The sequence below is a fragment of the Heliconius melpomene genome, chromosome 20 (assembly GCF_056956725.1).
Source record: "Heliconius melpomene rosina isolate 202511_hmr_F chromosome 20, ASM5695672v1, whole genome shotgun sequence".
NCBI lineage: Eukaryota > Metazoa > Arthropoda > Insecta > Lepidoptera > Nymphalidae > Heliconius > Heliconius melpomene.
Window position 1 is genome coordinate 10,087,666 of NC_140408.1, and position 27,952 is coordinate 10,115,617.

At 31.7% G+C, this 27,952-nt stretch overlaps 2 protein-coding genes, 1 long non-coding RNA gene and 1 other non-coding gene across 13 annotated transcripts in view; 2 read left to right on the forward strand and 2 right to left on the reverse strand.

Annotated features, from left to right (window-relative positions):
* Exn (Ephexin) overlaps nt 1-21,580 on the forward strand; it is a 93,530-nt gene extending 71,950 nt beyond the window's left edge. For 5 of the 8 annotated variants that reach the window (XM_085204148.1, XM_085204147.1, XM_085204150.1 and 2 more), the window contains 15 exons: nt 1,787-1,929; nt 3,449-3,593; nt 4,709-5,426; nt 7,004-7,137; nt 10,393-10,507; nt 13,139-13,283; nt 15,338-15,494; nt 15,762-15,944; nt 16,708-16,912; nt 17,456-17,624; nt 17,958-18,097; nt 18,430-18,579; nt 18,933-19,068; nt 19,387-19,588; nt 20,164-21,580. In XM_085204148.1, coding sequence (XP_085060274.1) covers nt 1,787-1,929; nt 3,449-3,593; nt 4,709-5,426; nt 7,004-7,137; nt 10,393-10,507; nt 13,139-13,283; nt 15,338-15,494; nt 15,762-15,944; nt 16,708-16,912; nt 17,456-17,624; nt 17,958-18,097; nt 18,430-18,579; nt 18,933-19,068; nt 19,387-19,588; nt 20,164-20,339 — 2,918 coding nt within the window. In that variant the 3' untranslated portion in view covers nt 20,340-21,580. The remainder of the gene's footprint in view (nt 1-1,786; nt 1,930-3,448; nt 3,594-4,708; nt 5,427-7,003; nt 7,138-10,392; nt 10,508-13,138; nt 13,284-15,337; nt 15,495-15,761; nt 15,945-16,707; nt 16,913-17,455; nt 17,625-17,957; nt 18,098-18,429; nt 18,580-18,932; nt 19,069-19,386; nt 19,589-20,163) is intronic. The other 3 variants (XM_085204153.1, XM_085204152.1, XM_085204154.1) reach the window with 3 other exon arrangements.
* TRNAE-CUC (transfer RNA glutamic acid (anticodon CUC)) lies at nt 4,099-4,170 on the reverse strand. The gene has a single exon. It is a non-coding gene; the product is annotated as a tRNA-Glu (tRNA).
* Nucleotides 21,581-21,982: 402 nt separating the features above from the next.
* Nucleotides 21,983-24,493, reverse strand: loj (p24 family member logjam). The gene is made up of 4 exons (XM_085204694.1): nt 24,137-24,493; nt 23,757-24,020; nt 23,556-23,674; nt 21,983-22,636 (listed from the first exon to the last, which is right to left on the reverse strand). Exons 1-4 carry the CDS (start codon nt 24,347-24,349, stop codon nt 22,528-22,530), a joined length of 705 nt encoding a protein of 234 aa, XP_085060820.1. The 5' UTR covers nt 24,350-24,493; the 3' UTR covers nt 21,983-22,527.
* An 848-nt stretch (nt 24,494-25,341) lies between these two features.
* LOC146527911 (uncharacterized) lies at nt 25,342-27,811 on the forward strand. 3 transcript variants are annotated; one of them, XR_014879170.1, is made up of 6 exons: nt 25,342-25,606; nt 25,985-26,194; nt 26,622-26,744; nt 27,110-27,261; nt 27,429-27,510; nt 27,694-27,811. It is a non-coding gene; the product is annotated as an uncharacterized LOC146527911 (long non-coding RNA). The 3 variants fall into 3 exon arrangements; XR_014879168.1 differs by having other exon boundaries at nt 25,343-25,606; nt 25,985-26,206; XR_014879169.1 differs by having other exon boundaries at nt 25,343-25,606; nt 25,985-26,178.
* Nucleotides 27,812-27,952: the final 141 nt, after the last annotated feature.

The following is a 27,952-nucleotide window of genomic DNA, read 5'->3' on the forward strand; positions in this document are numbered from 1 at the left end:
AATATTTAAAAATGTCGAAGAACCGTAATTTAAACGTAAAGTTTTCCTAATGCAAGGCTTTGAAATTATTATTAGTTAAGACTTACACATCTGAGCATAAATCGAAATAAACTCAAAATCCATAAATAGTACAGCCTCCTGTTTTATCTCGGAAAAATAATCGGGAAATAGTGAACTAGTGTCAAGACACTTCGTCCACTTTCCTCCGGAATTTATTACATTGCGTGCGGGGTACCTCCCTAGCAGACAGAATATATTATCATTTTCTCAAGTAAAAGTTATTTTCTGAAACGTAAGAGATTTGAAGCCACATCTGAGACGTGCATTAACCGTAACAAAAGTCATTTATAATAACATAAAAACTACATTTAAATGACTGTCCCTACACTTTCTCTTTTGTACTAAGAACATACTATCTACAAGTAAAGTATATTTCAGTAAGTCTCGACGAAAATACCTGTACAGTTTACTACGAAACAGTAAAATAAATGTCAAGGCTCGCGCATGATCTTACATAACGTTGGAGCGACGCACGTAATTTTGCAACTTAATTCTTCATACTTGAATTCCAACAATGGTAGCTAGCTATCGTCAATTAGTCATGAGATATATAATATGTATGTAATATATGTTTGACGTTACTGTAAATTTTTTTACGTTTTTGAAGTTATGATTTTTGCCGCGTGTTTGTCGGGAAAAATAATGAGAGTACATTTTCACGAAAAATCAAGGTCATGAAATTAGGTAGTAAATATATTAGTTTTTTTTTTAAATATATACAATTATTTTTTATATGATATTAAATCAAAATGGAATTATTGAGTACGTTTTTATATATTATTAGTGTCGTTTTCTCTATAAACCTAGTTAATCGAGAAGGATATTATATTTTTATCTTGTTACGCCAAAATAGTTCTTGCGTTAAAAAATTTCTATTGAAAGAATGTCTCTGATATAATATTCAATCTAGTCAATTTAGAAGAGTTGACTCATTTCACTAATAATAATAAGCGTATGTTATAAAGTTCCAAACAGACACCTATTGTCTTGATTAGTAAACATTTGTCATTTATTGTTTCTTTAATGTACTTATATAATATTGGATTATGTCTACACATGTTTTGGTAGTTCTACTTGTAGATGCATATACTATATCCGTAGATTATTTAGAATTTGTAGTTCTAATTATATTCAGTTATTCTATTTTGCTAAAATGGTTATTAAGCTTGAATATATTGAAACAAACAAATATTTGGTTATTTAATCTGTGAACCTAATATAATATCAAACACGGTTTTGACACATCACGAAATAGCTATTTATATTGTAGCATACTCAATAACAGTAATTCTCTATGTCTTTATACTTAGCGGTTTCTATTCTTTATAGTCAAATAAAGCTACTATATAAACATAATAAATGTCATAAACATAGATTTAAATGGAACTTAAATTATATTTATCTTAAAAGTTTCTTTTTACGTAAAAAACACATAGCGCAGCGTTTTTTTTATAGATTATATAGATAGAAAATAGATAGACTAATAAAAATAAATAGATAGATAGAATAAAAGGTACATAGATGAGTAGATAGACATAGAAGGCAACTTAATATTAAGACACTCTGTTCCCCACGTTCCGCCCAATTTTCTAGACATTGCATGTTGAGTGGCGAATATTAATTTACTTGAGTGGGAATCGAACCCACAAGCAACGGCCTCAACTCTTTTAATTCATCATTCTTCATCAAGTATTTTTTGCTAATAATATATTTTCTGGATCTTCAGACTGCGACAGCAGTGATTCCGGCCATTTGTACGAGTCGCTCGAGCCTGGTCCGACGCAGCCACCCCTGCCCGCACTGCCCACGCCGATACCCGACGATGACTTCGATTCCTTCGATAGTGACACCGACTCGGAACATGAAAAGGTAATTTAATATGTTTTGTTGTATCTATTTGTTCTGTGTAGTAGAAATTATTGAAATAAGGTCGACTAGACTGCGCGTGGAATAAACACAGATGGGGTTTCTAAGTAGACTACTGGTATTGTTTGGCCTAACTTAACTAAATTTGTACTTAAAACTACGTTTTTAGTAAACACGTAAATACGTTTCTTTTTAAGTGAAACTAAATCAAAATACACCTTACCACTCAACACGCATTTTGTCCAAAAATACGAAATATATAAGGGAAGATTAACAAAAAACGTAAGATATATGTATACATATTAAAACATACCTACTATATGATATATAAACTGGGACATATTGACGCTTTCACACCATTACTTAGAAGTGGAATTACACATTGCGTCAGTAGTGGTTGCTAATAGACATGCTTCTAGTAAGAGACATTTTTTAAATTCTTTAATTAAAAAAATAATTTTTAACAAAAAGAAAAACCGACTTCTAAAACGAACTAAAAAGTGAAAAATAATTTTACAAAGATTTTATATTTATAATTTTGAAGTATGTCAATCTGAAAGTCATAATATAATATACTTACATTCAATATACTTTACACTCTTTTTTAAAAAAACGCTATAAAAATTCCGATAATTTATACTTTTTCTGTTAGGATATAATTAATATTATACAGATTATAATGACGCAGATAACAAATATAACAACACACAGTCAAGAACTATAAACAAAAATGTCAATATTTTTATAATAATGAAACAATTTTATAATCACTTTAAAATAGTTCTTGCCAACACGAATAAAATCTGTTGCAATCGTTTAACTAGTTCCTTTTTTAAATTTTACGAAATAATTGTTAAAACTAAATGTAATCAATTAATCGCTTATAATTTAATTAATTTTTCAATGTTTTTCCTTTAGTTTTTGCCGTGGCTCAATAACCGTTTAAGAATTACTAGAAACTGAAATTATTTATGCTTTATTAGATATTTATTATTAAATCACCTTAATGCTATATTTCCTATATTATGTGCTATAATTACGATTTGGCGAAATATAATCTATGACGTTTTCAATATCCTTGAGTGGTTTTGTTTCTTGTATTGTTTAAAATATTTATATGTATGACGTCTTCAATATTCACAACAGATGAAATCATACAATTATGTGTTTTTTAATGTATTATATAACCTTTGAGGCTACAATAGCCCAGTGGTGTGCCACTGCGCCACTAAATGCAAACGATCGTGGGCTCAACCCGCACTCGAAGAAATGAATATTTTTCATATTCTCGCTCTGGTAGGTAGACGAAGTAAGGCGTTTGGTAAGGCGTCGACCACCACTTGAGGAAATGAATTATTTCCTTGCTTTGGCAAGACGGTTGAGTTCCACTACTCAATACTTAATTTTTGACGCTAGGTATATATTGCTATAGATGGGATAGTTATATAATTTAACAATATTAATTATATTTAAATTTTAAATATCCTCCATAAAAAATTATAAGTTATAAATTAAATTTCAGACAGTCCAGCCGCAAGTTCCGCCAGCGCTGCCGGCGTCGCGACTACCACCGCCCCCCGGCGGCGGACACACGCTGACCAAAATAGCGAACGCCGCCCAACGCAAGATGAGACAAATCAAACGGAATTTAACTAAACGATATTCTGGTAATTATTAAAAATAATCGTATTTTTTATAATGACGTATTTGTAAATATTACGTTCATGTTATTATTGGTACTAAATATACAAAAATATTTTCATTTAAAACTCTACATAGTACCTTTATAAAACCTTTATTGTGTAGAGTTTTTAAAAGTTTTATTTTGTTATAAAAAATCTTTAATTCCATTATGAACTGTGAAATATTAAGTTATATTTTGAAAAAAAAGAGTAAAATTATATTTATAATAAAAACAAACAATTATTTTCTTTTCCATCATAATAATATTTAACATTAATTCAGTATAAATTGTTCAACATACCCATTATTGTTTCATCCATGTATATCTCAAAAATATCTATACAATCAGTTGAGGAAGAGGGATTCTGTGCAAGATGTAATAAATACGTACATTTGTAGAAACTGTAAAACTTTTAATATAAAAAAGCTTTTAAATGAAAAATATTACATAAATAAACAATTATGATAATAAAAAATATAAAAAGTGTATTCCGATACCGGGAATCGAACCCGAGCCTCCTGGGTGAGAGCCAGGTATCCTAGCCACTAGACCATATCGGATTATACTAAATGAAGTAAACGAGATAACGTACTTTGTAGTCTATACGGTGTATGTATAAAAATAAATAAATATTAATTTACTGTCTTTTTTATACCTTTACTTTTTTATCATTATGATAATATAACTTCTTTTTTATAGATTTTTTTTTATTATTTTATATAACACAAATGAATAATCAACATTCTAAACGTCACTTTTGACAGAAAAAGTAAACACAATATAATTAAAATTGTTGTTTCATTGGTTTTATTTTAATAATTTTAATTACTATATTGTTAGAAATAATGACCATAGAGGATATATAAGGACGACTCTAATTACTGGCTCAACGGCGACCGAAAGAAAAAGATCGCTAACGTCACTCTGCCCGATGAATTCTTTAGAACCGAATATTGTTATTAGACTGCTAGATAATTCCCTTTAGTTGTTTAATAATTATTTGAAGCCTTGTTTAAATTCATTACCTTTCCCACTTTATTTAATATTTCCAATAGTTTCTTACAATATATTTATATAGCATTTTTACTTTCTTTACAGTGGCTATGGATGGAATAACGTTAACAAAGTCATCTAACAGTCAGAATGGAACTTACGATGTGCCGAAAAGTCATATAAAAACTAAATCACCAATATACGCAAACTATGAGAAGCCAGAAATACAACATGTTTACAGCAATGTCAACTTTAACGACACTAAAAATGTTTTAAATAAGACTGATAATCCCTTGAATAAAATAACAGGGACTTTTAAAGAGGAACTGAAAACTGTGATAGGGGAAAAGGGTTTGAAGACTGGTACTGAAAAAGGGGGAAATAAAAATGGGGTTAACGACAAAGGGGGAAATAAGACTCCGGTAAACGAGAAGAGTGTTAATAAAGGAATTTACGAAAAATCTGTAAATAAAGGTATTTATGAAAAAGCAGGAAGTAAAGGTATATATGAAAAAGCAGGAAGTAAAGGTATATATGAAAAAGGACCGAATAGAACAGTTTCTTCGGAAAAAAGAAATAGCAACGGAGATGTTCCACCCCCTTTACCCGATAAACCCCCGCCAGAAAAACCCACGACCCCTACTAGTGATGCGAAGAATGGTACTTTATCTCGAAAAGCGTATTTTTCTTTCAAATCAAGATTTCGAAGAGCAACGTCGATGGCCATTGATATAAACTCGGATGTTCCTAGTGCGCTGAAGATAACGAATTCTACCTTTTATCTGACTGACTCTATGGACGGAGATTCGGGGTTCAGCAATTGGTAAGATAGTACTGCATTATTGTTCAATAACTTAATAAATAAATCTAACTTAACGAATGAGTTAATAAGTTAAAGGTGACTTGAGGTCGACTGACGTTGGGCTCGATTCCCACTCGAGAGAATGAAGAACTCGCCATTCAACGCGAAAAGTGAGGAACGGGAGTGTCTTAATGGGAACGGAGTGTGTTAGCACAAGGTTCACAGAATTCATCTACATACACAAATAATACACATAATACTATTTTTACATTTTTATTAGCTTTACACAATATTTCCTTAATTTAAAAGAAAGTAAACTAGTGTTAAGACCTTCCATTCTCAATCATTTCTTATTTCCTACTCATATCCCGCTTTTAGATTCACTCTTAGTTACATGATGTAATGTAACATTGTGTTTTATTTTACCAGATCGTGGAAATAAATTAAAAAAAGAAAATATATTTCAAGCAGAACCTACACCTATCAAGTGTAAAGTTAGCCTCTTTCCGTTTGCGCCAAAGTAGCGCCTGTAATTATTTTAATAGCTATAATATGACGTAGGCTGTGGGATTTGTTATAAAAAGATACAATAAACACGCGGCCTTCTAAATAATAATAATAATCCGGAATTGAATTACTTAATATGTCGTGAAAATCTTTGAAGAAAATAACCCTTGTACAATAAAGACAATCTTTATTCTATAAACATAGTTATACTACGTAGATATTGCTAAAACTATGAACCTTAAAATATTTCTATTTTATAAATATTTTAGGATTTATGTTCATTTGGCTGAATGATATTTTTAATCCTGTAAATAAATTCACGGCGTTGAGTTTCGCCACTCAACACGCAATGACAAAAAAAATAATAATTGCTAAATCACAGTGATTAAATAAATTAAATCATTTTCATAATGAATGTAACAATGCGAAAAATGCGGAATTCAAACTCACGCTATTATTACTATTACTCTACAAAATTAGCTTCTATAACGTCATGTTGCCTTGGTACTTGGTAGATGACTTGTAATCTGCTTGTCTATAGCCAAGTCGTGCATTTAGATATGACCTCAACAGGTAAATTATACAATTATTAATGTTAGAACAATGACGTTTCGTGACTACCTTTGATATGGTCATTTATGTATGAGAATATGTTTTTTCTTGTATTTTTTTATGATATATTTTTTTTTACTTTCACGCTGTCCGCATCTAGTAAAGTATTCCGTTCCCGTTAAAACAGTGCCGTTCCCTACTTTCCACGGAGTTCTGGATTTATTACGTGTTGAGTGGCGAAACTCAACGCCGCGCTTTGCTTGATATGTACTTATATTACAAATAGTTCACACATATACTTAAAAATATATTATTTTGATACTACATTAGTATTACATACAGCAGAGTAGATAAACAAAACGAAATGTTAGGAGTTAACACAACTCTTAACTTATATTTTTAATAAACGTAGATTTTTGCTGTTTAATATACAGTAGGTATATTCTATTTATATTTTCTCTATAGAACCTAATGTTTATGCAAAGATTCCTTCTTTTTGTCCCCTTTAAATGTATTCTAACCCCCACCCCTTGTTCCAGCAGCGACACAGCGGACGCCACAAGACGAGAGGGTACGCTACGCTACGAGTCCTCCCCGTGCCTCGCGCTAGAGAGGCCTACCCTCCCGCCACCCCCACCTCCCGTACAGACTGATCTTAGCGCTGTTAACGAAGGTGGGCTTTTAGTACTTGGGGGTTGTATTGACGTTGACTGATTTGAATTATTTTTTGTAGTATAGGGATTTTGTAGACATTTTTTTCTAACATTTTTAATAACTTAATTAATTTACGTAATTTTTGACTTAAAAGAAAAAAAAATGTTCATTTTGACAGTAATATAAAAAAGGCTTAAAAGTTCAATTTAGTTTTTGTATTTTCTTTTGTTTTTCATACAACAAAATATACTAATATATGTTTATATAATAGGTTAATAAATGGCTCAAATATTGCTATTATTATACAATATAATATTAGAAGCTAAATGATTAATGAATCATATAGCGAGTAATCCGTCACATAAAATGTACATATATTTTTAAAATACAATTAAACTTATATGGCGATGTGGTTATTTGTGATATGATTAACATTGAGAATAGAATTTAAAAATTAGTTTATAATGTACAGAAAAAACTTACATAGGGCTAAAACAAAATAAGTATCTATACGAAATTTATAATTGTTTCTTTTTTCATAATTCTTCAATGAATTGAAATAACTATCAGTTTTAAGCTCAATTATTATAAATAAAAACTAAACATGTTTACTAATTTACAATTAAAAGAGAAAAAAGAATCTAGTTACTGTTACTAAAAAAATAGTAATCATCAAGCAATAGGATAATGACATATTTCTTTGATAATTTCTGGCCTGTTTGTTTTATTATGTATATGTAGTTGTAGAGTTGCTATTAATAATATATAGTAATAATAATTGACTTAAGAGTACATATTTTATAAACATGCTTAAACAGTACATTATTTTGGTTTCAAAAATTATTGATTTCAGTTGACGTCTAGTTATAATGTTATAAATTATTTAATTCCAAAGGGTACTTACTGATAAAATGAAGACAGCGCTAAACAGAGGTCAGAGCCTCTGTCTACGTGGAAATAACTAATATTATTCATTGTTGTATATATTCATATTTTTAATTATATTTGATTTTTTTTTAAATTAAAATAGCGGTTATAAATTCAATAATTTTAGTAGTATGGGATATTTACATGAAGTTGGAAAACTTGAGACGGTGTTTTAAAAAATATTACATTCGTCATATGATATATTGTATTCATTTACTTTTAGCTTGTAATAAGCTGAGAAAGATCAATTACAATAAAAATGCCTAGGTCTAAACGTTTCATCTAATGTATATTCTAGAACTAAATAACAATAATTGTGTTGTGTTCCACACTACTACATAATTTAAATATAAATAAATATTTAATAAATATTTGAGGAATATCTGTCTGTTTTTTTCAAAATTATATTAGTTATTTGCAGTAAACAGGGGAGGAGGCGGTTCTGGTACTAAATGTTTCACAGCTTGAGTATACGTTTTGCACTGTCTTTGTTCGTTTCTTATGTTTCTTTTTTGGGTTATGGTTTATGTAACTTCTATATATTATTATTAATTTCACTTCAGTAATATTTAATATTTCTTTACATCTTTTCTAAATACATATTGATATTAAATATCATGTGTCTTAATACAATACATGTTTTTGAGCGTAATACATTCAATTATACCAATTTATCAACATTTATCTATCGCGAGTCCATATAAACGATCGTTTTAATGTATACCCTTATATCTATATATATAAAATCGAAAGGTCACTCACTCATCACGAAATATCAGAAACTACAAGGGCTAGGAATCTGAAATTTTGCATAGGAGTTACTTATAGGACGTAGATGCTCGCTAAGATGGGAATTTGTAATATTCGACTTCTAAGGGGTTGTTTTTGGGGTTGAAAGTTTGTATGAAACTTCGTTACTACAAATGCTAGGAGTCTCAAATTTTGCATGGACGTCACTTATAGGACGTAGGTACTCATGGAGACAGAAATTAATAATAACGTTATTTATGCAGGCGAAGCCGCGCGCGGGCCGCTAGTATGAAATATAATAAACCACTCTAAACAAATAATAATACTATATTTTGTGTTTGTCAAGGTAAACTCCGTGTTTTGTATAATATTATAAGATTTTCCTTGCCATTTAATCAAACGACCTTGCCGTGCATCATTTTTGCGACCTACAGATATAATCATCTATATAGTTGCTGGTTACGTGGGCTATAGCGTTGTAGGATTGTTCGTATCATTAGTCAGTCTATTATATATATTTGCAAGTGGCAGACGGGTTTTTACAATGTGTTTAATGTTTTACGCTCGATTGGTATAATTGTAATGGTTTTGCGCAGTTATCGTTTCGTGTCTCAGTTCTAAATGGGACGTGAGTTGTCTTTTGTTTTTTTTTTTGTGTGTGTATTAATATTTTTGGGCATGGCATGTGACTGTAAAATATATATAGTGTTGCCAATTCTAATACTAAATAATATCTCTCTCTCTTATATCGATCTTGATTTTTCATTTATAATTTTAATTTTTTTTTTTTTATTTTGTTCAGAGGCAATCAGTAAATTTTTTGTACAATATATTGGTTGTTTTATTATTGGCAACACTAGTCACAATTCAAGTGCATGTAACAATTCATTTTGGTCACAGAAGCATACACAGCTCGGTGCACAATGAACAACTGTTACACCCACACTTAATAATAGTTAATTTTTAAATTTGTACTCTGAGTGGCAAATGTAGATTGAACTTGAGTTTCTCAATTCTATGGTTACTAATAATAGCTTAGGTTAATTGTTCATTCATTTTCAAGGACCATTAGCTAAGAGGAAAAACGAAATTTCCCAAGAAAAATAAATTGATTGGACATAGCTATCTAATATTTTATATCAGTTTCCCTTTGTATTTGTAAAGTACTTTTACAATATCTTGGTAAATATTCCTTTTTTTTATCATGTCCTTTTTACTACCCACGTACTAATGAATATTCTGATAAATACAATATGTCCTATCCAAATATGCCATTGCTTTGATCCACCTACAATTTGACTTTTAATTTAGTGGCTTACGTAAAGATTATGCTATTATAGACCCTTCATATTAATACACTGTTTCTGAAAAGTGATCGTCAAAAAAACTTCATATAAAAAATAAGGCCGTTGCGGTGAAGGTGAAGTGTGGCGTTGAATTCCGTCTCTAAACACGCAAAGTGTTAACACTAGGTTCCTTCTTCCCTATGTGGAACAAGACCGTTATACTAAGAAATATGTATTGTAGGTACAATAACATCGCCACTCAGCGTACACCGCAAATAATACCAAAATACTAATAAAAACGAACTAAACAGAATTGAAGCGGCTACTACCGACGCTGTCGCGCAAGGACAAGTCGCCACGCACTCGCACCTCGTGGTACGCTGAGTGTGGATCTGACGTGCCAGCACAAACATCTACTTCTTCTTGGTAAGTTAATATAACACTAGTCATTTCTGTAAACGCCGTGCTTGGGAGCTATTAGGAACAATTAGTTCTTCACTCGAGGAAATTGTTATGTTTAAATTATTGACGTTTTCTAGCTGTGGTGGGATAAAGAATGGCGTTAAGTCACATCACCCAATACAAGATAAAAAAAAACTGTATTAGATTTAGAAGGGTATTTTTGATAAAATTATATACAATTTATTTATTAGATTACGTTAAATGCTTTAAGCATAAATTATTTTTATTAGTACGTATTCGTATATTATCGCATATCTCCTGCATTTTGGTCTGGAGTAAGTAAAAATATTAATAAGCATCATCATCATCATTTTTCAGATTTTTTTACTTTGATGAACTCGATGGCAACCGGTATATGTTTCTGTTTTCAAATTTATAAGTCTACCTACAAAAACCCGAGGCACTACTTTACATACACAGATATCCCAATACAATAAATATCTATTAATATAAATTTTAATCAGTGTAATAACTTTCTTCGAATTGACGTAATATAGATGTCTTAATTTAGAAAGTTCAATGATACGACGATAGAGCAAGTTTATTATTTAACCAACAATTTATGTGTGTTAATTGGTAAATATTTCCCGTTCGTGTAATGATTGGTATGTACATCTGTGTGACGCTAGCATTTAACATATTATATTATTTTTAATTAATTAATTATTATATAAACAAGCGAATGCTTTAAGGCGTTTTGTCGTAGCGTAGTAACATAACGTCCTAATCTGGGTTCGATCTCGCTCGGGAAAATCATCAGCGTAAAGCTAAAAAATAAAGAAATATGTTATACACATTGGTATAAGAATGTTTAGTAATATATATTTATGAAATTGATATTATTTATTAAATTAAAATTCAATCAACTTCACGCTGTATCCCGCATTCAGCACGGTTGGCAGAGGGAACCTAGTGTTAAGACATACAAAATGTATCACTGACAAAATCTACGTATTTATGTACCTACTATAATTGAAAATCAAGTTACTAAATTAATTACGTCAAAGTATTGTGAAAACGTAAAATATTTCCAAAGCCCCAAAGTCTCATAATTCGCCTTAATTCGAAGGATATGAGTTGATTGCGGATTGTTATCGGCGCGACGTGACGCGCCCGGGCTGACTCACGAGCCTGTTCTGTACCGCAGTTTCTTGCTTGGTACAAATGGTAGACGTAAGCGAAATTATGGGATTATAATTGAAAATGTCATTTAAAAAATTTTATTTTAGACACACACACACTCTGTATCCCACATATAGCAGTCCGTTCCCCAATATCTGAGAAATTTTGTTTTGAGCGGCAGTACTTAACGCCACACTTTACGAGTATGTTCTCATCAGAGCTAGGAAAAAACAAAACACTTATCTTAACATCAGCTACCCTTTCCTACCCTGCTGTGTACGGGATGTTTATTATCTGTGAAATTTTGCTACATTGTGTCACACATGTCATGGACTTTTTTGAATGTTACCCTCCTTAAAAAAATTGAGGAAATGTCACCCAATTTTTTTATCTTTCTTTATGATTAATTGTTTCCTCGGTAAGACTTTCATCGCGTCTCTTCCATATCTGGTACCGTCAAACAACTTGTGTATTTAGTTATATAGTACCTATACGTTCGGACGCTCATCACCCGGTTACGCGTACAGTAACATTTGTCGTGTCGAAGTTATAGCTAAAAGTGTTATAATATGGACCAGTGGAAATGTTTGTTGTGATTTGTGCTTAATTAAATTTAATAAGAATTCTGAAACAAAGAAATATGGAATATATGTGAATGCTAATTAACAGGTCAATATTTATTTGGATATTATACAAAAATAATTTTGGTAGTCAAACAAAAAAAATTGTAACTACTTGCCGCCATGTTAAACGTCTTAATATAAATTTTAATAATATAATCAGATAACGGTTGTCTTATTAAAATCTTTTTTTATTGGTCAATCAGTTCTTTAGAATTGAGGGAACCGGTCCGCGCGAAAACCGTTTCTTGTTAAAGGTATCAAGATATTAAGAGTTTGCTTGAAATCGACTCGTGAAAGTTTTAAAATAATATTTTCTTATATAACAGTTAAATAATAGAGACATTGTAGGTATATATTTTTTTATTATTGTTTGTTTTTATTGTGCGTAAGTGAAATTGTTTGACCTCATTCGTATAATATCATATTATTCAAGTTCGCCATGACTTTCTTTTACCTTTAACCTTAAATTTCTCGACGTATTGGGGTTGAGTGCATTATCAAGAAATTATGGACGATCACAGAATTTAAATGTGCTATGCTTACTTAGTACCTACGCAGGTATAAGGTTAGCACTGTATTTTTATGCAGTGTACCTGATAAGTTCTACTGCAGCCAGGGTGGTGGATTTCAGAGTACCGCATAGTCTAATAATTTTAAAACCCTTAGGGTAACTATAAAATTATTTTCCCAGGGAAGACATAAAGCCTATGCGATTAAAATTCAGTCAATAACATTTTAAACTTATAAAAATAAAAATATAAATCAACAATATTTATTCAATAAAAAATAATTTGGCTAAAAAACAAAATATATCTATATATATTAAGATATCATTTTAAATTCCTTACAGGTACGCGGAAGCGGGTCTTTACCAAGCAGGTAACATATCTTCCTCATCGGGTGCTTCTTCAGGGTCTCATCCCGCGTCACCGCTCCCGCACTCGCTGTTCACCCACGAGCCACTGTACCAGTTCTACAACGCGGCTAAAGCTGAGGTATTATAGTGTAGAATTGTTGTATTAATTGATACAATTATTGCAGTAGTTATTTTGTTTATTATTATTAGCAAAGACAGCTTCACAATTTTCGGGGGACGACAAGTAGGTACAGGGAACCTAGTATTCTTTGTTCCTTAATTTCTGCTAAATTTCCGAAAGATTTCGCATTGATTGTTGGAACTCAACGCCACGCTTTAATACAAGAGCGAGGAAATACAAATATTAATAGGTACATATTAGTTGAAAACAAACTAAATTATTACGACAAAATATTATTTCCTTTTTTCTCTTTATCTTTCCCTGTCCATCATGTTTAAAAGAAAAATCATAAAATATAATAAAAAGAAATAATATTAAAAATGTATAAAGTTCATATTAAGATTATAACACGTTATTCGTGTCATACGATATCAAAAGTTTGCGGTGCAGTATTGACACACTTAATTATCAGAAACCGTTCTAATACGATTACTAGGAATTTAACTGCAGGCTACTCTATCGTGGATAATTGGGTTAATTTCGCTCATTTTAAACTTTGTCAAATATAATTAATATTATGTGTTAACTAACTTCATATTTTAAATAAAAATCGTGAGAGTCGGTTCAAAATCAATGTATTCAACTTTGTTTCTACTACTTATATCTCATAACGCTCAGCCTCAGCTTAACGCTTTATCCCGCATATAGTGGAGTGGCAGAAGAAACCTAGTGACATTCCAGTCCAAAAGTCCGCCATGGAATAACCTCCAAGTACCTATCGAAAGAAAACGTAATATAAGTAATATGAATCGTTAGTCGCCTAACTAGACTCTTTCTGCCTATTCCGTACGTAAATAGCAATACGTAGCAACATTTGCAACAATGACAACTTAATAATGCAAATTAAACGTTTTTCCTCCATTATTTTTCAAGGTAAAATATGTGACTTAAAAGCTTTGAAATCGTATTACATTTGTTTAGCTTCAGACATTTCGTTCCTATTAAGACACATTTAGGTCCATTCCCCCACCCCGTCTTCGTTTGCCTCGTTGCCAGAACGAGGAAATAAAAATATTTAATATTTAAGTAAATGGGAATCGATTTCATGTGATCGACTTTGTGAGTCAGTTGGTCATAATTTCTAAGATTTATGAAGGTGACTTGTTAAAAGTCCCTTAAACACATACTGAATGTATTGAAGTACTTCGTAGCACAGGGGCTCAAGCATGCGAAAACAAACGCGACAGGTTGTGGGTTCGGTTCCCTCTCGGGAAAATGAAATATTTAATATTTTCCATTCTTCGCTCTGGTGTCCAGGCAAATCGCGGCGTTGAGTTTCGCCACTCAACACGCTATGCCTCCAAAAATCTGAGAGAAACTGAGTAAAACGTCTTAACACTAGGTTCCCTATGCCTAACCTGCTGTATGCGAAATTTAACGTAACGCTAAAAAATATAGCAAAAATACAACTCCCAAATTGCATTAATAGCTTTTGTTATCCTACACAAACAATTTTGACGGAAACGAATTAAAACAATTTAACACAATAATTGCGATTGTTTAAACAATTCTAAGTCAAAACAAATTTATCCAGCCATGCTAATTGACCGGCTAATTACGTGAGATAAATGATATAACCTCCTACTCTAAACTTGACCTTACTTTGTTAGTAGACTATTAGAATTAGAACTATATATGGATAAAACCAATTAAAGATGATTGTACGCGGAAGTTTTTATGCAATGTTTTTATGTTGTTTTTTTTACTGTATTAATTTTTAAAGTCGTATTTTAAATAAACTTTTAATTTTCTTCATTGTGCACGGGACACGTGGCACGTACGATATAGGGAGTGCGGTTTGTCTTGCGAAGTGCCCACAACCATCAATTTACTTTATGTCAACTTGCTGTTAAATTGAAACTATACCAAAATCGACTAGGTTAGATTATAAATTACCTACACCGTTTAAGTTAATACACTAGGTACTCTATATCTAGTTCACATGTAGTGTGAAGTTATCGTCGATTTTAACAACTTTTAGATACTAATAAATATATTGTTTCATTCATCAGTCAGCGTGTAGAGAAGGTGATTCGGATTCGGACGCGTACGACACAGGGGGCTCCACGACCTCCTCGCGGCCGTCCGCCATGGCGCTGGTGGCGCCCCGCGGCCCCGCTCGCACTCTGTGGTGCGAAGTGCCTGAAGTCGTTAATTCTACTGTGCTTAGTGAGTCTAAACTCATTTTAAAAAATATTAAACTTTTATATTGTTTTATCATAGTAGTTCATAAAAGAGACATGTGCCTTGGTATTGTATGAATCATATTTTTTTTATTTTAAATTCCCAAATCAAAAATTAGTATAAATTTTTAAAATAGAAAAAATTACAATATTATAAAACTTGGTACAGAATGAAGCGGATATATAGAATTAATACTTATATTTAAATATCCGTATATTCTTAATAAAATTATAAAATTTCCAAACACTGCAGGTTCTCTTGCACCAGCCCAAAAGAAACTTCAAGAGGCGAAATTCGAACTCCTAACATCTGAGGCGTCATACCTCAACTCACTAAATGTACTGGAAGCCCACTTCATTTCTCATCCCGCCTTCAGAGACCCACACATACTGCCCAGGGAGGATTGGGCGACTTTATTTGCTGCTATTTTACCTGGTCATTATTCTGCTTTTCTAGATCTAACATAAAAATAATCATAGTTACAACTATGAATATTTTTTATATTTAATTTTTTATATTATTGTTAATTCAGGAATGTGGACATGCCTACGAAGAAAAATATGTGATATATTAATTAGAAAGTTTATTTATTATCCAAAAGCCAATTATATATTACATATTGAAAAACAAAATCAGCTTCACGCTGTATCCCGCATACAACAGGGGAGGCAGAGGGAACATAGTGTTAACACACTCCCCTTTCCGCACTTTCCGCCGACTTCTCCGCGCCGCGCTTTTGCCTCGATACCAAAGCGAAGAAACGGAAGTATAAATTTAAGTAAATATTTCATTTCCTCGAGTGGAGATCGAACCCACAGTCACACCCTTGTGCCCCTGTGCCACAACACGCGATAATTCCTGATAAAAATATATGTGTTTGTTGTTGTGCGTGTCATATACAACATCACCTCTACTTATTAATTTAATATTTCCATATATTATTTTAGTAATGTTTTTAACTTATCTTTGTAATCCGCATGTAGCATGGTAGGCACTTAGGCAAAAGGAACCTAGTGTTAAGACACTCTGGTCCCAACTTTCGATACATTTGCATGTAGAGTTACAGATCCCTACATACTTCATAGCCCCTGAGTAGGTATCATACCCACAACCATCTCGTTTACAGTCAAACACTGTGCCGCTGCGCCATAACGGCTTCTATTCCATTAATTTCATATATATCTCTATCTAATTTTAGTACGAAGATGTTCACAAATGCTAATGACGGATCTCGAGCGCTGTTGGCAAGAGAATATTTTGCTCCAAGACATTTGTGACATCGTCCAACGGCATGCTGAAGCGCGTTTTAACGCTTACGTCAAGTACTGTGAAAACCAACCGCTTATGGTGAAAGCGCTGCAGCGCTTGAGGGAACGACCGGCCTTTGCTGCAGCGCTAAAAAGGTAATTCATACTTCAAATAAATGAATACAATATAGTAGGTATAGGCTTGTTATACAGTAGTATAGTTTGAGTAGACGTCTTTATTGTATGACGTTTATGGCGGAAACGATTGTGGTCCTTGTGGTCAAACCAAATAGGTATCTATAAATTTTGTTATGACTGCACTATAAAGTGGATTAAATATTAAGAAATTAAAGTAACCGAAGAACTTAAATAATTTAAACATTTCCTTGAATAGAATTCGTCCAATAACATTAGTTTATACCATTATAATACGGATGGGCCGGAAAACATCAAAGATCATCTTTTACTTTTTTCAGCTCACTCTTTTACCCGCATAGATAGAATAAAAAATTTCAAGAGATTCCGCTGCCACTTTTTGCCAGATTTTAGCACTTATGAGTGGGGGAATTCAACTTCAAGGCCGCACGTTATCCACCAGCATCGAAAAATTATAATAATTAATTCTCCTAAGTGGAATCATTACCCTATATCCTTGTTTTTTAAAAATAAAGAATCATGATAATTATCTTCTCTCCACAGACTGGAAAGCCACCCAGCATGCCAGAGCCTCTCGCTGCACTCGTTCCTGCTGCTGCCCATGCAGCGTGTGACGCGCTTGCCGCTGCTCCTGGACGCTGTGCTGCGCCAGCTCGCACCCGCCGACCACGAGTACGCGGGCGCCATGCACGCGCTAGGCACGCTTAGCGATGTAAGTATTTGCTAGTTGGTACTTCTGGTTTTATATCTCTTTATTATTACTGCTATCCTGGTAGTTTACACACCTGGTAATGCCAAACTGACGCTCAGTGATATAAGAATATCTGGTTATAAACGTGGCGGTTATGGCTTTCATTCCCACTCGGGGAATGAAATATTTTATTATTTTTGCTCCGGTAAAATTGTAAAGCGCGGCGTTGTCTTCTGCCACACAACATGCAACGTATCCAAAAGTCGAAGTATAAATGAAAATAACTCACACAACATTTAATAAATAACAGAAAAATATCTACTATATATAAAGCATATACATATTTGTTCCCAGTTCGTATCGCAATGCAACGAGGGCGCGCGCTCCACGGAACGCTTAGAAGAAATGTGGCACGTGTCAGCCGCCATACAAGTGCCGCCAGCTCTAAAGAACGCGCCGGAACTCGCGCCCGCATTGTCGCGACGAGATCGCAAGTATGTAAATATGTCTTTTATATTATTAATAAAAAATTAAAATATGAAAAATTAAATTAATATTAATTAAAAATTAAATTATAAAAAAGTAAAATATATACCTAGTAGTAGTGGTTTTTAATTAATGTTGTCATATAAAAGCAATCGAAACCTCATCAGTATTTTAAATTGAAATTCCACCATCCCTTTTTTCACTCCTAAAACATAGCTAGTTGGGCAGAGAGAATGTAGCAAAAAACGTTGTTTTAAGTACCTTTCTATGTCTTTATATTTTAATACCATGTTATTGTTTAAATATTTTAACACTTTGCTATTTCTTTACATTTTGATAGACCAATCAGATGGCTAGTCCGTTCTGGTGAAATGACACAACTGCTGTGGAAGACCGACGAGCTGAAGCTGACATTCGGAAAGAAGTTCCACAAAGTGCCGTTACATCTGTTCTTGTTCAACGATCACCTTGTCATTACTAAGAAAAAAGGGTAAATTAATTTTTTAAATACATTTTACCTTATGGTGGTAATGCATGAGGAATCAATAAAATTAATAAATACCAAAATGGCGCACTTTATATTTTTAAAAAAAACATTTTGACACAACACGGTACACTCTTGGTTTGAATCGAGAGTTCTTAGCCATGATCACAGAAAATATGTTCAATCGTTTGATGTGTTCAATCATTAGATCTTTTTTAGTTATTTATTTATTTTTTAGATTTTTTTACCTGGACTTTTTTACATTATTAATTTAATTTTATAGTAAAAAAACTTGCATACCATATAAATAAATTTAAGAATCTCATCCAAAAAATATATTTATTATTTATTAATTTTAGTGAGGAGAGCTACGTAGTGGTGGATCATTGCCCACGATCACTAGTCGAAGTGTGCTCTAGTGACGCAGCAGCGGGCGCCAAGCACACGCTGTTGTTGACGCTTCTAGAGAACCATGAGGGAAGAACTATTGAGATGGTATGTTTGTTTTGTTCTACATTTATAATGTCGAGTTTGCAATGACCGATACATACATTGCTATTTTGTATAAAATCCAATATTTAAAACTAATTGACATACATTTAAAATTAATATTTAGGCACAGTTTTACGTGCTTAACTTAACTTAACTTAAATTCAAAAATTTCCATTGAGCGGGAGGGAAATGAAAATATTAAATATTTAATTTACTCACGTGGTAAATGAATCCAAAACCTCTACCATTTACAGTCAGCTTGTGCCCTTGCGCCACAACTGGGCCTCAAACATAAATATAAATCTAAATAAATCCCCTCAGATGATGTCATGCCCCACCGAGACAGACCTCCGCCGCTGGTCGGAGGCGCTCGCGCCGCCCACCGCCGCCGACGGGGAGACGCTGTACGCGGGCTGGGACTGCCCACAAGTGGCTGCACTATACGCCTATGCACCGAGGCAGCCCGACGAGCTGGCACTAGCGCAGGGGGACGTGGTTAATGTCACTAGGAAGACTAGTGAGGGTGAGATATGTGATATATAACTATACACACATACGCAACCATATACACGCCCACTAACATTTATATTAAACATTCGTTTGATACGACATGTGTGGTGTACGTTCAAAAAGCCCGTCTATTTCCACCTCAAAGGCCGACAATACACCGACAAAAAAAGCTCTTCTGGTGTTACACGGGGTCGTGAACGATGGTGATCACTTACCATCGAACGCTCGTTTACTTGTATTTTCTGTATTAATATAAATCGTGGGATAGAGGAACACTGGTACACCCAAACATGTATGTGCAGCATGCACTAAACCAAATAAAATAAGAGAGTATATACTTACAGTGTGAAGTTGGAAAATAGATAAAGTTATAAGTCTCAATAGTATTAAGTTTTGTCTGCTATGAGATGTACTGGATGTACATTACTATTATTTTATACATCAATTGATGTATGAATTATGGGGTAATCTGTAGTCATAATATTGAAGGTTGGATTCTAGAAATGTGTCACACCAAATTATGACTATGACTGCATTTAAAATTTCATAAACCGATCTTAGAATATAATAATTCCCTCCTCCCCCCAGGCTGGTACTACGGCGAGCGCACGCGTGACGGCGAGGCGGGCTGGTTCCCTGGCGCCTACGCCACTGAGATCGCCTCCCCGCACGTGCGCGCTCGCAACCTGCGCCAGCGGTACCGCCTGCTGGCTCTGTCTGCCACTTACTTGGGCCAGAAGCGGAAACCTGCCGTGTCACACTGACAGATGATAGGTAACCAATCCTGTCATCTGTCACACTGAAAGATGACAGGAGGCGCGATTGATCTGATAGATTTGTAACTGGACAACACTGATACTGAATAAAACACTTTCATATTATCTGTATGAAATTTTGGAACTAATAACTGTAATCAATGTGAGTCAATTCAATTTTAATGAAATAACAAAAAATGTGTTACTGAACCCTCACTTGTTCTGATGCTGAATTAAATGTATTATAAACATATACAAAAAAAAATGGTATTTTTTTTTGTATATGTTACAGTAATAATATATTTTATTTCTTAAAACGGAATGGAATTACATTTTGAAGTTGAATAGGTATATTTTAAACACAAGGTCAATGAAATAATTTAACAAATCTTAATATTGTATATATTGATAAATACATACAATATTAAGAGATAATTTCGTATATGAAATTTAAAACATTTAAAGAAAAATATGGTAAATATATTCAAATAAATGCAGCTAAATGAGATTGATGATAAAATGTGCTCGAAGAAATTAAAACGTCCGTCCGATTGCCTTTCTTAATGTTAAGACCGTTTTGAAATTTTTTATCGCACCATAATTTAGAATTTAATGTTGGTGCTTTTAACTTAATGCTATATACTTATGTATTCGTAATTTAACGACACGCTTAGTGTAGCTATGTATATGTGAAGTGTACAGTTACGTATGAGATTCACAGATTAATGTACAGAAATTGAGAAAATAATATAGTTTTAATTATATACACTTAGAAAGTAATCAATAACCAACAAATGTACAACCTAAGCTTAAAATATTTGGCAGAATGGATGTTTCCTTTTGCCTATATTTTGGCATTGATGTTTTCGTTGAAAGAAATTTGTTTAAATTTAAATATTTGACTTATTTGCTTTAGATTTTATTATCAATACACACTCGCTTGCTGTTTAAAAATTAACTAGTCAATGTGTGCGAGTGTAAGAAATTAAGATAATATAATTGAAAATACTTATGCAATAAACATTCCTTTTTTTAATTCAAATAATTGAAAATACTAACGTTTTTTTATTAAGTTATTGTTTTTGTATTGTAATATTAAAATAGATCTGTTTTTAAACAGAATGAAGTATAATAAAAATGTTAATTTTAAATTACAATTGTGTATGTATAAACTTAGATATAGTTTTTAGTTAAGATGACATTGTAATTACCATCAAATATAATTTTTCATATTAAAATATTCTAATGAATTTTATTTTGCTTTTTAATACTTAGGACCTAATTTTATTTAAATTGGTCCGTATCGTTCGTCGTAATTCTACAGTTGGTGAAATCCCCCATGTTAGTGTTTCATCACATATTTTGCAATTTTAAAAATTATACAATTAATATTTCTAGATATTTAATTCAATTGACTTCTTTCAAATTCAACTTATATGCTTATGACTACTACGGCTGTACACAACATGATTTAAAACCAGGCGTTTTTATTTTATTCTATATTATATTTTTTAAAATTATAATAAAATTGAATGAAAATAAGTTTTTCTTTACGACTTAGCACACAATATCCAACATCATCGAAACCCCCCCTCAACGTAGGATGTATTTATGGATGACCCCTCAGTGACATGAATAAAAGTCATAAATGTTTATAATTTATTTTATTATATATATTGTTTTTTGTCACTTTAAGGCCTTTTCACATTTTTATATATAATATTTAAAATTAATACAGTTACCAATTTTACACTAGTAATGGTAAAAAAATATTCCAATAGATTAGTATACATTATCAACAACAACAGTTCTTTCATGTAAAAAAAAACAAATCAAAAATAATAATATTCAATAAAAACTAAATTCAATTTATAAATATAGAAATACATTTTATTATGTCTTTATTTAGCTGAGTATGTGGAAGGTTTGACTAACATTTATAAAAAGTAAAAAAGAAATGCATTAACCTATCATTGTTAGAAAAAAAAGATTAATTTATTATATTTTTATATCAATGTTGAGGACTATTTTAATAACAGAATGTAAAAAACGTAAATATAGAATGTTATTTTACATACAAGATTAGAAAGAATGATTAAAAAACATGAGAGATCAGATGTGTACTTTGAGAAATAGCTCCAGGAATGATTATATTCAGTCAGTATTGATCATTTTAACTTTAAAATTCTAAATTGAATCAAATTCTTGTTTTAGAAGAATTATCCTTAACTTCAAATAGTTTTCTTACAAAATATACTTGTAGTGTGCCAGTCGCTGCTACAGCTAGGATTTGAACAAGAGACCACCTGGAATAAAAAATCATATTATTAATAATAATGCATATTATAGAGCAGAAGCATATGGTTGCAGATTCTATTATATAGGTTTTGGTTGTTTTAGCTTCACACTATACCACACATACCAGCTAGGCCGAGTGAACCTCGGAACCTTGCGCTAAGACACTCTTTGCTTTACTTATCAAAACGAGGAATATAAAATATGAATATATGAAATATTTTATTTCTTTAAGTCAGAATCGAACCCACAATTTGACACGTTTACACAGTCACATGGGAATGAAACGCTTGCTCCAGTCTGTTTCAAAGGTATCACTGTCACAAATAATAATTAAATGTGATATGTAAATATAATAAAATTAGACAAAAAATAATTGAAAATTATAAGGTGATATATCTCCATATTTTATTTGACATGGATATTGAAATCTTACAAGGAAAAGTTATTCCATCATCAAGGAATTTTATAAACTAAATTAAACTTCAGCTTTTATAGTGTGTAATTTGTATGTATACTTTTTGAGAAAATGTTTAATTAAATAATTTAACTACATCCCACAGGGACATAGTTAGGGACACAGTATCAGATAGAAAATATTGATACTCATGAGTAGTATTGAAAAAAAAGAGTATTGTACTCATAAAAGTATTGATACTTTGAAGTATCAGTAGAATTATTATCAAAAATATATATATAATTACTACAGTAATTACAATATATTACAGTATATTACAATAGACATATATCTATTATTTTATTATAATATAAATATTGTACTATTCAAAGTTAAAATATAATAAACATGTCATTTATTGCATTTTAATAGAAATTTAAAGAGACAAGAAAGTATTTAATCTTTTCAATATAGCAAAATATAAATTATATATGCAGGAATGTGTAACATTATAAATTTGAAGCAAGACATACCTTAATACATAAGTATTATTGTCAAGTAATAAATTATAATCCCTAGATTCTCTTGCCCTAGAATGATACTGATATTGCAAAATGTCATTTACATTACGCTCCACAAACTGGATTGAGTTCTGAAAGAAATAACATAATAATTAACAAATTACTAAAAAAATGTTTTTCAACTTCAAAAGTGTAATAAATTATGTGTCTCACAGTGAAATTTTTAATATTCATATCTAGCTCTTCCACTTCCTTCGCATATTGTTCCCACTTATCATATCTAATAACAGACAGGTACAAATTGACTAGCTTCCCTGCAAATCTTGAGAACTGATTATCAATGCACACTGCATAATAGCCCCCAGAACTGGATTGGTCCGCATACTCTGCGCTCTGACGCCACTCATATGGGTGCACTATTTGACCATTTGGATGCCGCACAGCAAACCCACACATTCCATCACCACCTTTTAACACCTACACAATAAAAGAACTAATATAAACATTTGTATTTTGAGAGGATTATTCAAAGATTGCAATTAGAGCAAAACTTAAATAGATAGCATATGTCATTAGAAAGAAAGGCTAATTACTTGATAACTCGCGTAAAATGTAGCGCCCGGTTGGACGTATTGGAAATAACAGTCTTCTTTGCCGGCGTCGATGTGTACTTTGTAGTCCATCGTGACTGCGGGAAGATTTTCGTACCATGGCGCCGCTGAAGTCGAAGTTGATTCACCAACGTGTGATAAAATTGTAAATATTAGTATTATAACACATAACAAATGCCACGTCTTTTGAGCCATTTTTACAAATACAAACTGTCGCTGGTGACGTTTACTATGTAAAAGTAAAAGGGGCAAACGTCAAAAATCTAAATATTCTAATTCCTAGCTTACACGCTTGTCAAGGCTTGCCACCTTGCCAGACGTCCACAAGCTCTAATCGTCCAATCCATCACAAATATGTGGATACCATCTAGATTCTAGACGCTTAAGAGCGCGCACGTTCCTGACATGCAAACGGTAACTTAAATACTAAAAAAAATACAATACTAAAAACTAAAAAGATTTTTCAGCTTGTCTTTATTCTTTGGCACAAGGATTTATCCTAGAACAACGATCCGATTCTCAAACATAAAATATGATATTAATTTTAGTTGTGGTTGGTTATGGTACAATAAAATGGTGTATTATAATATAAGTGGCAATTTCCACATAAATAGTCATATTAATTAAATTATCTGCCACTGGCAGCCCTTTGCATGCTGGCAGTACTTATAAATGTGTTTTGACATATGATTTGTTATCAAATCAAATATGAAATAATGTTTATAACAGGGTCCATCAACTCCCATATTAAAAGTTTTGCCTGCACACATAGATATTCTTTGGCTGTGTTTGTGTTTGGTGCTAAAATTATGAATTATTATTATTATTAATTAATTCATTCCACGTTACGTTTAGGCGTGACCTCCCAGGCTGCTTCTACGTTACAAGATTCAAACTTGCTTTCACATTACTATTTTAATTTTGTGTACCAACCATAATTTGTATATTTTATACAGAAATATATATTGTACCAAGATTTCTAACATAATAGACAAATTACAATGCTGCAATTTTGTACTTAGTGGTTTGTTAAAGTGGAATTAAAAATACATGTTTGCTTAATTATAATGAATTTAATTTATCTGCTGAAGAATATTAGACAAAAAGAATTATACAATATATTGGACTTTTATAATATTAATTTCATTTTCCACATGTTACTTTTTTGTTTATTTTGTTATATTTGTCAATGGCAACAATGTTATCTGGGTTGGGTTAATTAACATGGCGGTCGATCTTGTTGTTCCATGTGATTTAGCTGATCTTCTCATTTGATATTTTTAAAATTCTTGTGTGTATACGAATTAATATATTTTTTATTTAGTTAACGAAAAGATGTACTTTAAGTTAAGTGGTTTCGTGTCAGTATATTGAAGAGTTTGTTAAAACACGTGCTTGCAATATGGCGATTGTCTTTTATAGTTTTAAAACAGGAAAGCTAAATATTATGAAGTAAGTGTACAAATATTATAAAGCAAGTAATGAAAATTATTTTATGATATATTTTGGACTTAAAAATCAAACTCTTATTGCGAGTATACCTTCAAGCATTATAATTACGTTATTCATTTGGTAGCCAGTGTTTAGATTGAAGTTTTGTAGCTGTTAAATCAATACTAACACAACTTCCAAATTTAAGTAAAAACCTATTATGTAAAATGTTAATATCAGAGAGCAGTAAATGTTAGAATATGCGTGTTCAGTTAACATTGCTGTTAGGGTCATTAAAAATAATTTCAGAAAGGAATTATTTGTTTTTGAAAGAAATCTATAAGTAGCACAGTTCTATATTTTATGGTTTTTTTCACCTTAATTTATTTCATGTTTCAGGGCACAGACTTGGGTCAAATGTTGTTGGCCTAAGACTTTTTTTGGAGTCATTACACCCACTATTACTATACTATAAACACTACCTACACTACCAATAGTCTTATGTGATTAGTATGTCATGTTTTTATAAAAGCGAAAGGCAAACCTAAGCATATAATATGCTGTGCCAGATATAATTGGGCCATCCTATTCAGGTATTAACTATTAGAGGTATATATTCAGGTAAAGTTATTTTTTGCCATTGTAAATATATTTTAGGCATTCTGCTTTTCTTGTTCTGGAGGCATTAAGAGTTGAGTTGCGGAGCTAAATGCCACGCTGCACCAGAGCAAGGAAATAAAAGCATAAATTATCAGAATATTTTGTTTCCTTGAGTGGGGATAGAACCCACTACCGTTGCATTACAGTCACACCCTTGTGCTGCTGCGCCTCAACTGCCTCTTATATTTAGTGTTACTTAGGCAAAGGAGTGTCTTACCAGTAAGACACAGTTACAGTATGTGGGATACAGTGAGAAGCTGATTTATTTTATTTTTTATAATTATAATATTAAAGCCCAGTTGAAAATAAAAAAAATATCAGTAGAAACTAACAAACATGCAATAATATGAATTTTAAATGAATTCTTTTTTTACAGATGAAAGAGATTCCTTCTAAAGCAACGGACATTAACTTTTAAAAAAATATAAAATTTGAGAAATAGAGCAAGATGTGAAGATAACATAAAAACATTGGTTTAGAGTCAACAGCATGAGAAGAGGTATTTTATTATGTTTTACATTATTTTTACAATTCCATTCCTTAAATGTGAGTACAATTTGTGATACAACTCCCAGGGAAATTACCAAAAGAAAATAAAATGAATAATAAGATTAGGAAATATTTAAATTTATAATATTTAATAAAATATTCTTTTATGATTTATGTAAATTAATGCCAAGTTTTTCTTTGCTCCAATTGAAAATAATTAATATTCAATAAAAACCATATATGCTGGAAATTTAGTTTTGATATGACTACTTAAAGGATAGTTAAGAAAAGTATATGTAATAATGAACATGATAATTATAATAATACTTGTGTTAATAATAAATAATAACGGACTAATACTTATGCTACTTGCAGCTTACAGTTAAGCCAGCATTCCAAAGCATAACTGCAAAGCATTGGAAAAAAAGATTAGAATGAATGTCTAAGATGACACCAGCAATGACAATTCAGAATCTGAAGAAAAAGAAGCTGCAGAAATCTTGAGCCTCGAAGTGGGGACTCCCGCAGTAAGTTTTTAGAGTATTTTTAAATTGGATGTTTAATAATCTAAATTTCAAATATGTTGTGTTAGTTGATAATATATTTCAATGTTTAATTAAATTCGCGTGTCATTTTTTTCATAACACCAAATCACTCTGCTCTGCACGCTGATGTCCTCAATGGCACGGAAAAGTCCCCTATGATTGACAACCCAGCAGAAACAATAGCACCAGAAGAGTTGGATGTCTTGTTGCAATAACTTCACATTCTCTCCCGTAAGTATTTTTAAAACATGTAAATACCAATAAAAAAGATTTTATTTGTTTAGAAAAGGAACAAATTATAAGTTTATTTTAAAAAATCGATTTCATAAAGCAAACTTGTATTAAATTAACCAAATTATTACTGTGGTTATTACGGCTTATTGTTCCTTTATACAACTATATATAAATTTGCAGGCCGCAACTGAAGGACCCCTCGAGAAGAATTCCCAGTTCAGTGTATAATAAATCATTAGAAATGTGAAACAGCCATTTGTAATTAATGTTTGATATAAAATAAAACATTTTTCATATTTATATTCTTTTAATATTATTCTTACCAATATCATTTTAATTTAAATTTAATAATTAAAAATTTTTTATTACAGTATTGGGGTAATTTTAATTGTAATTGACAATTAAATATTAACAATTTAACATATTTTGCTTGTACGGA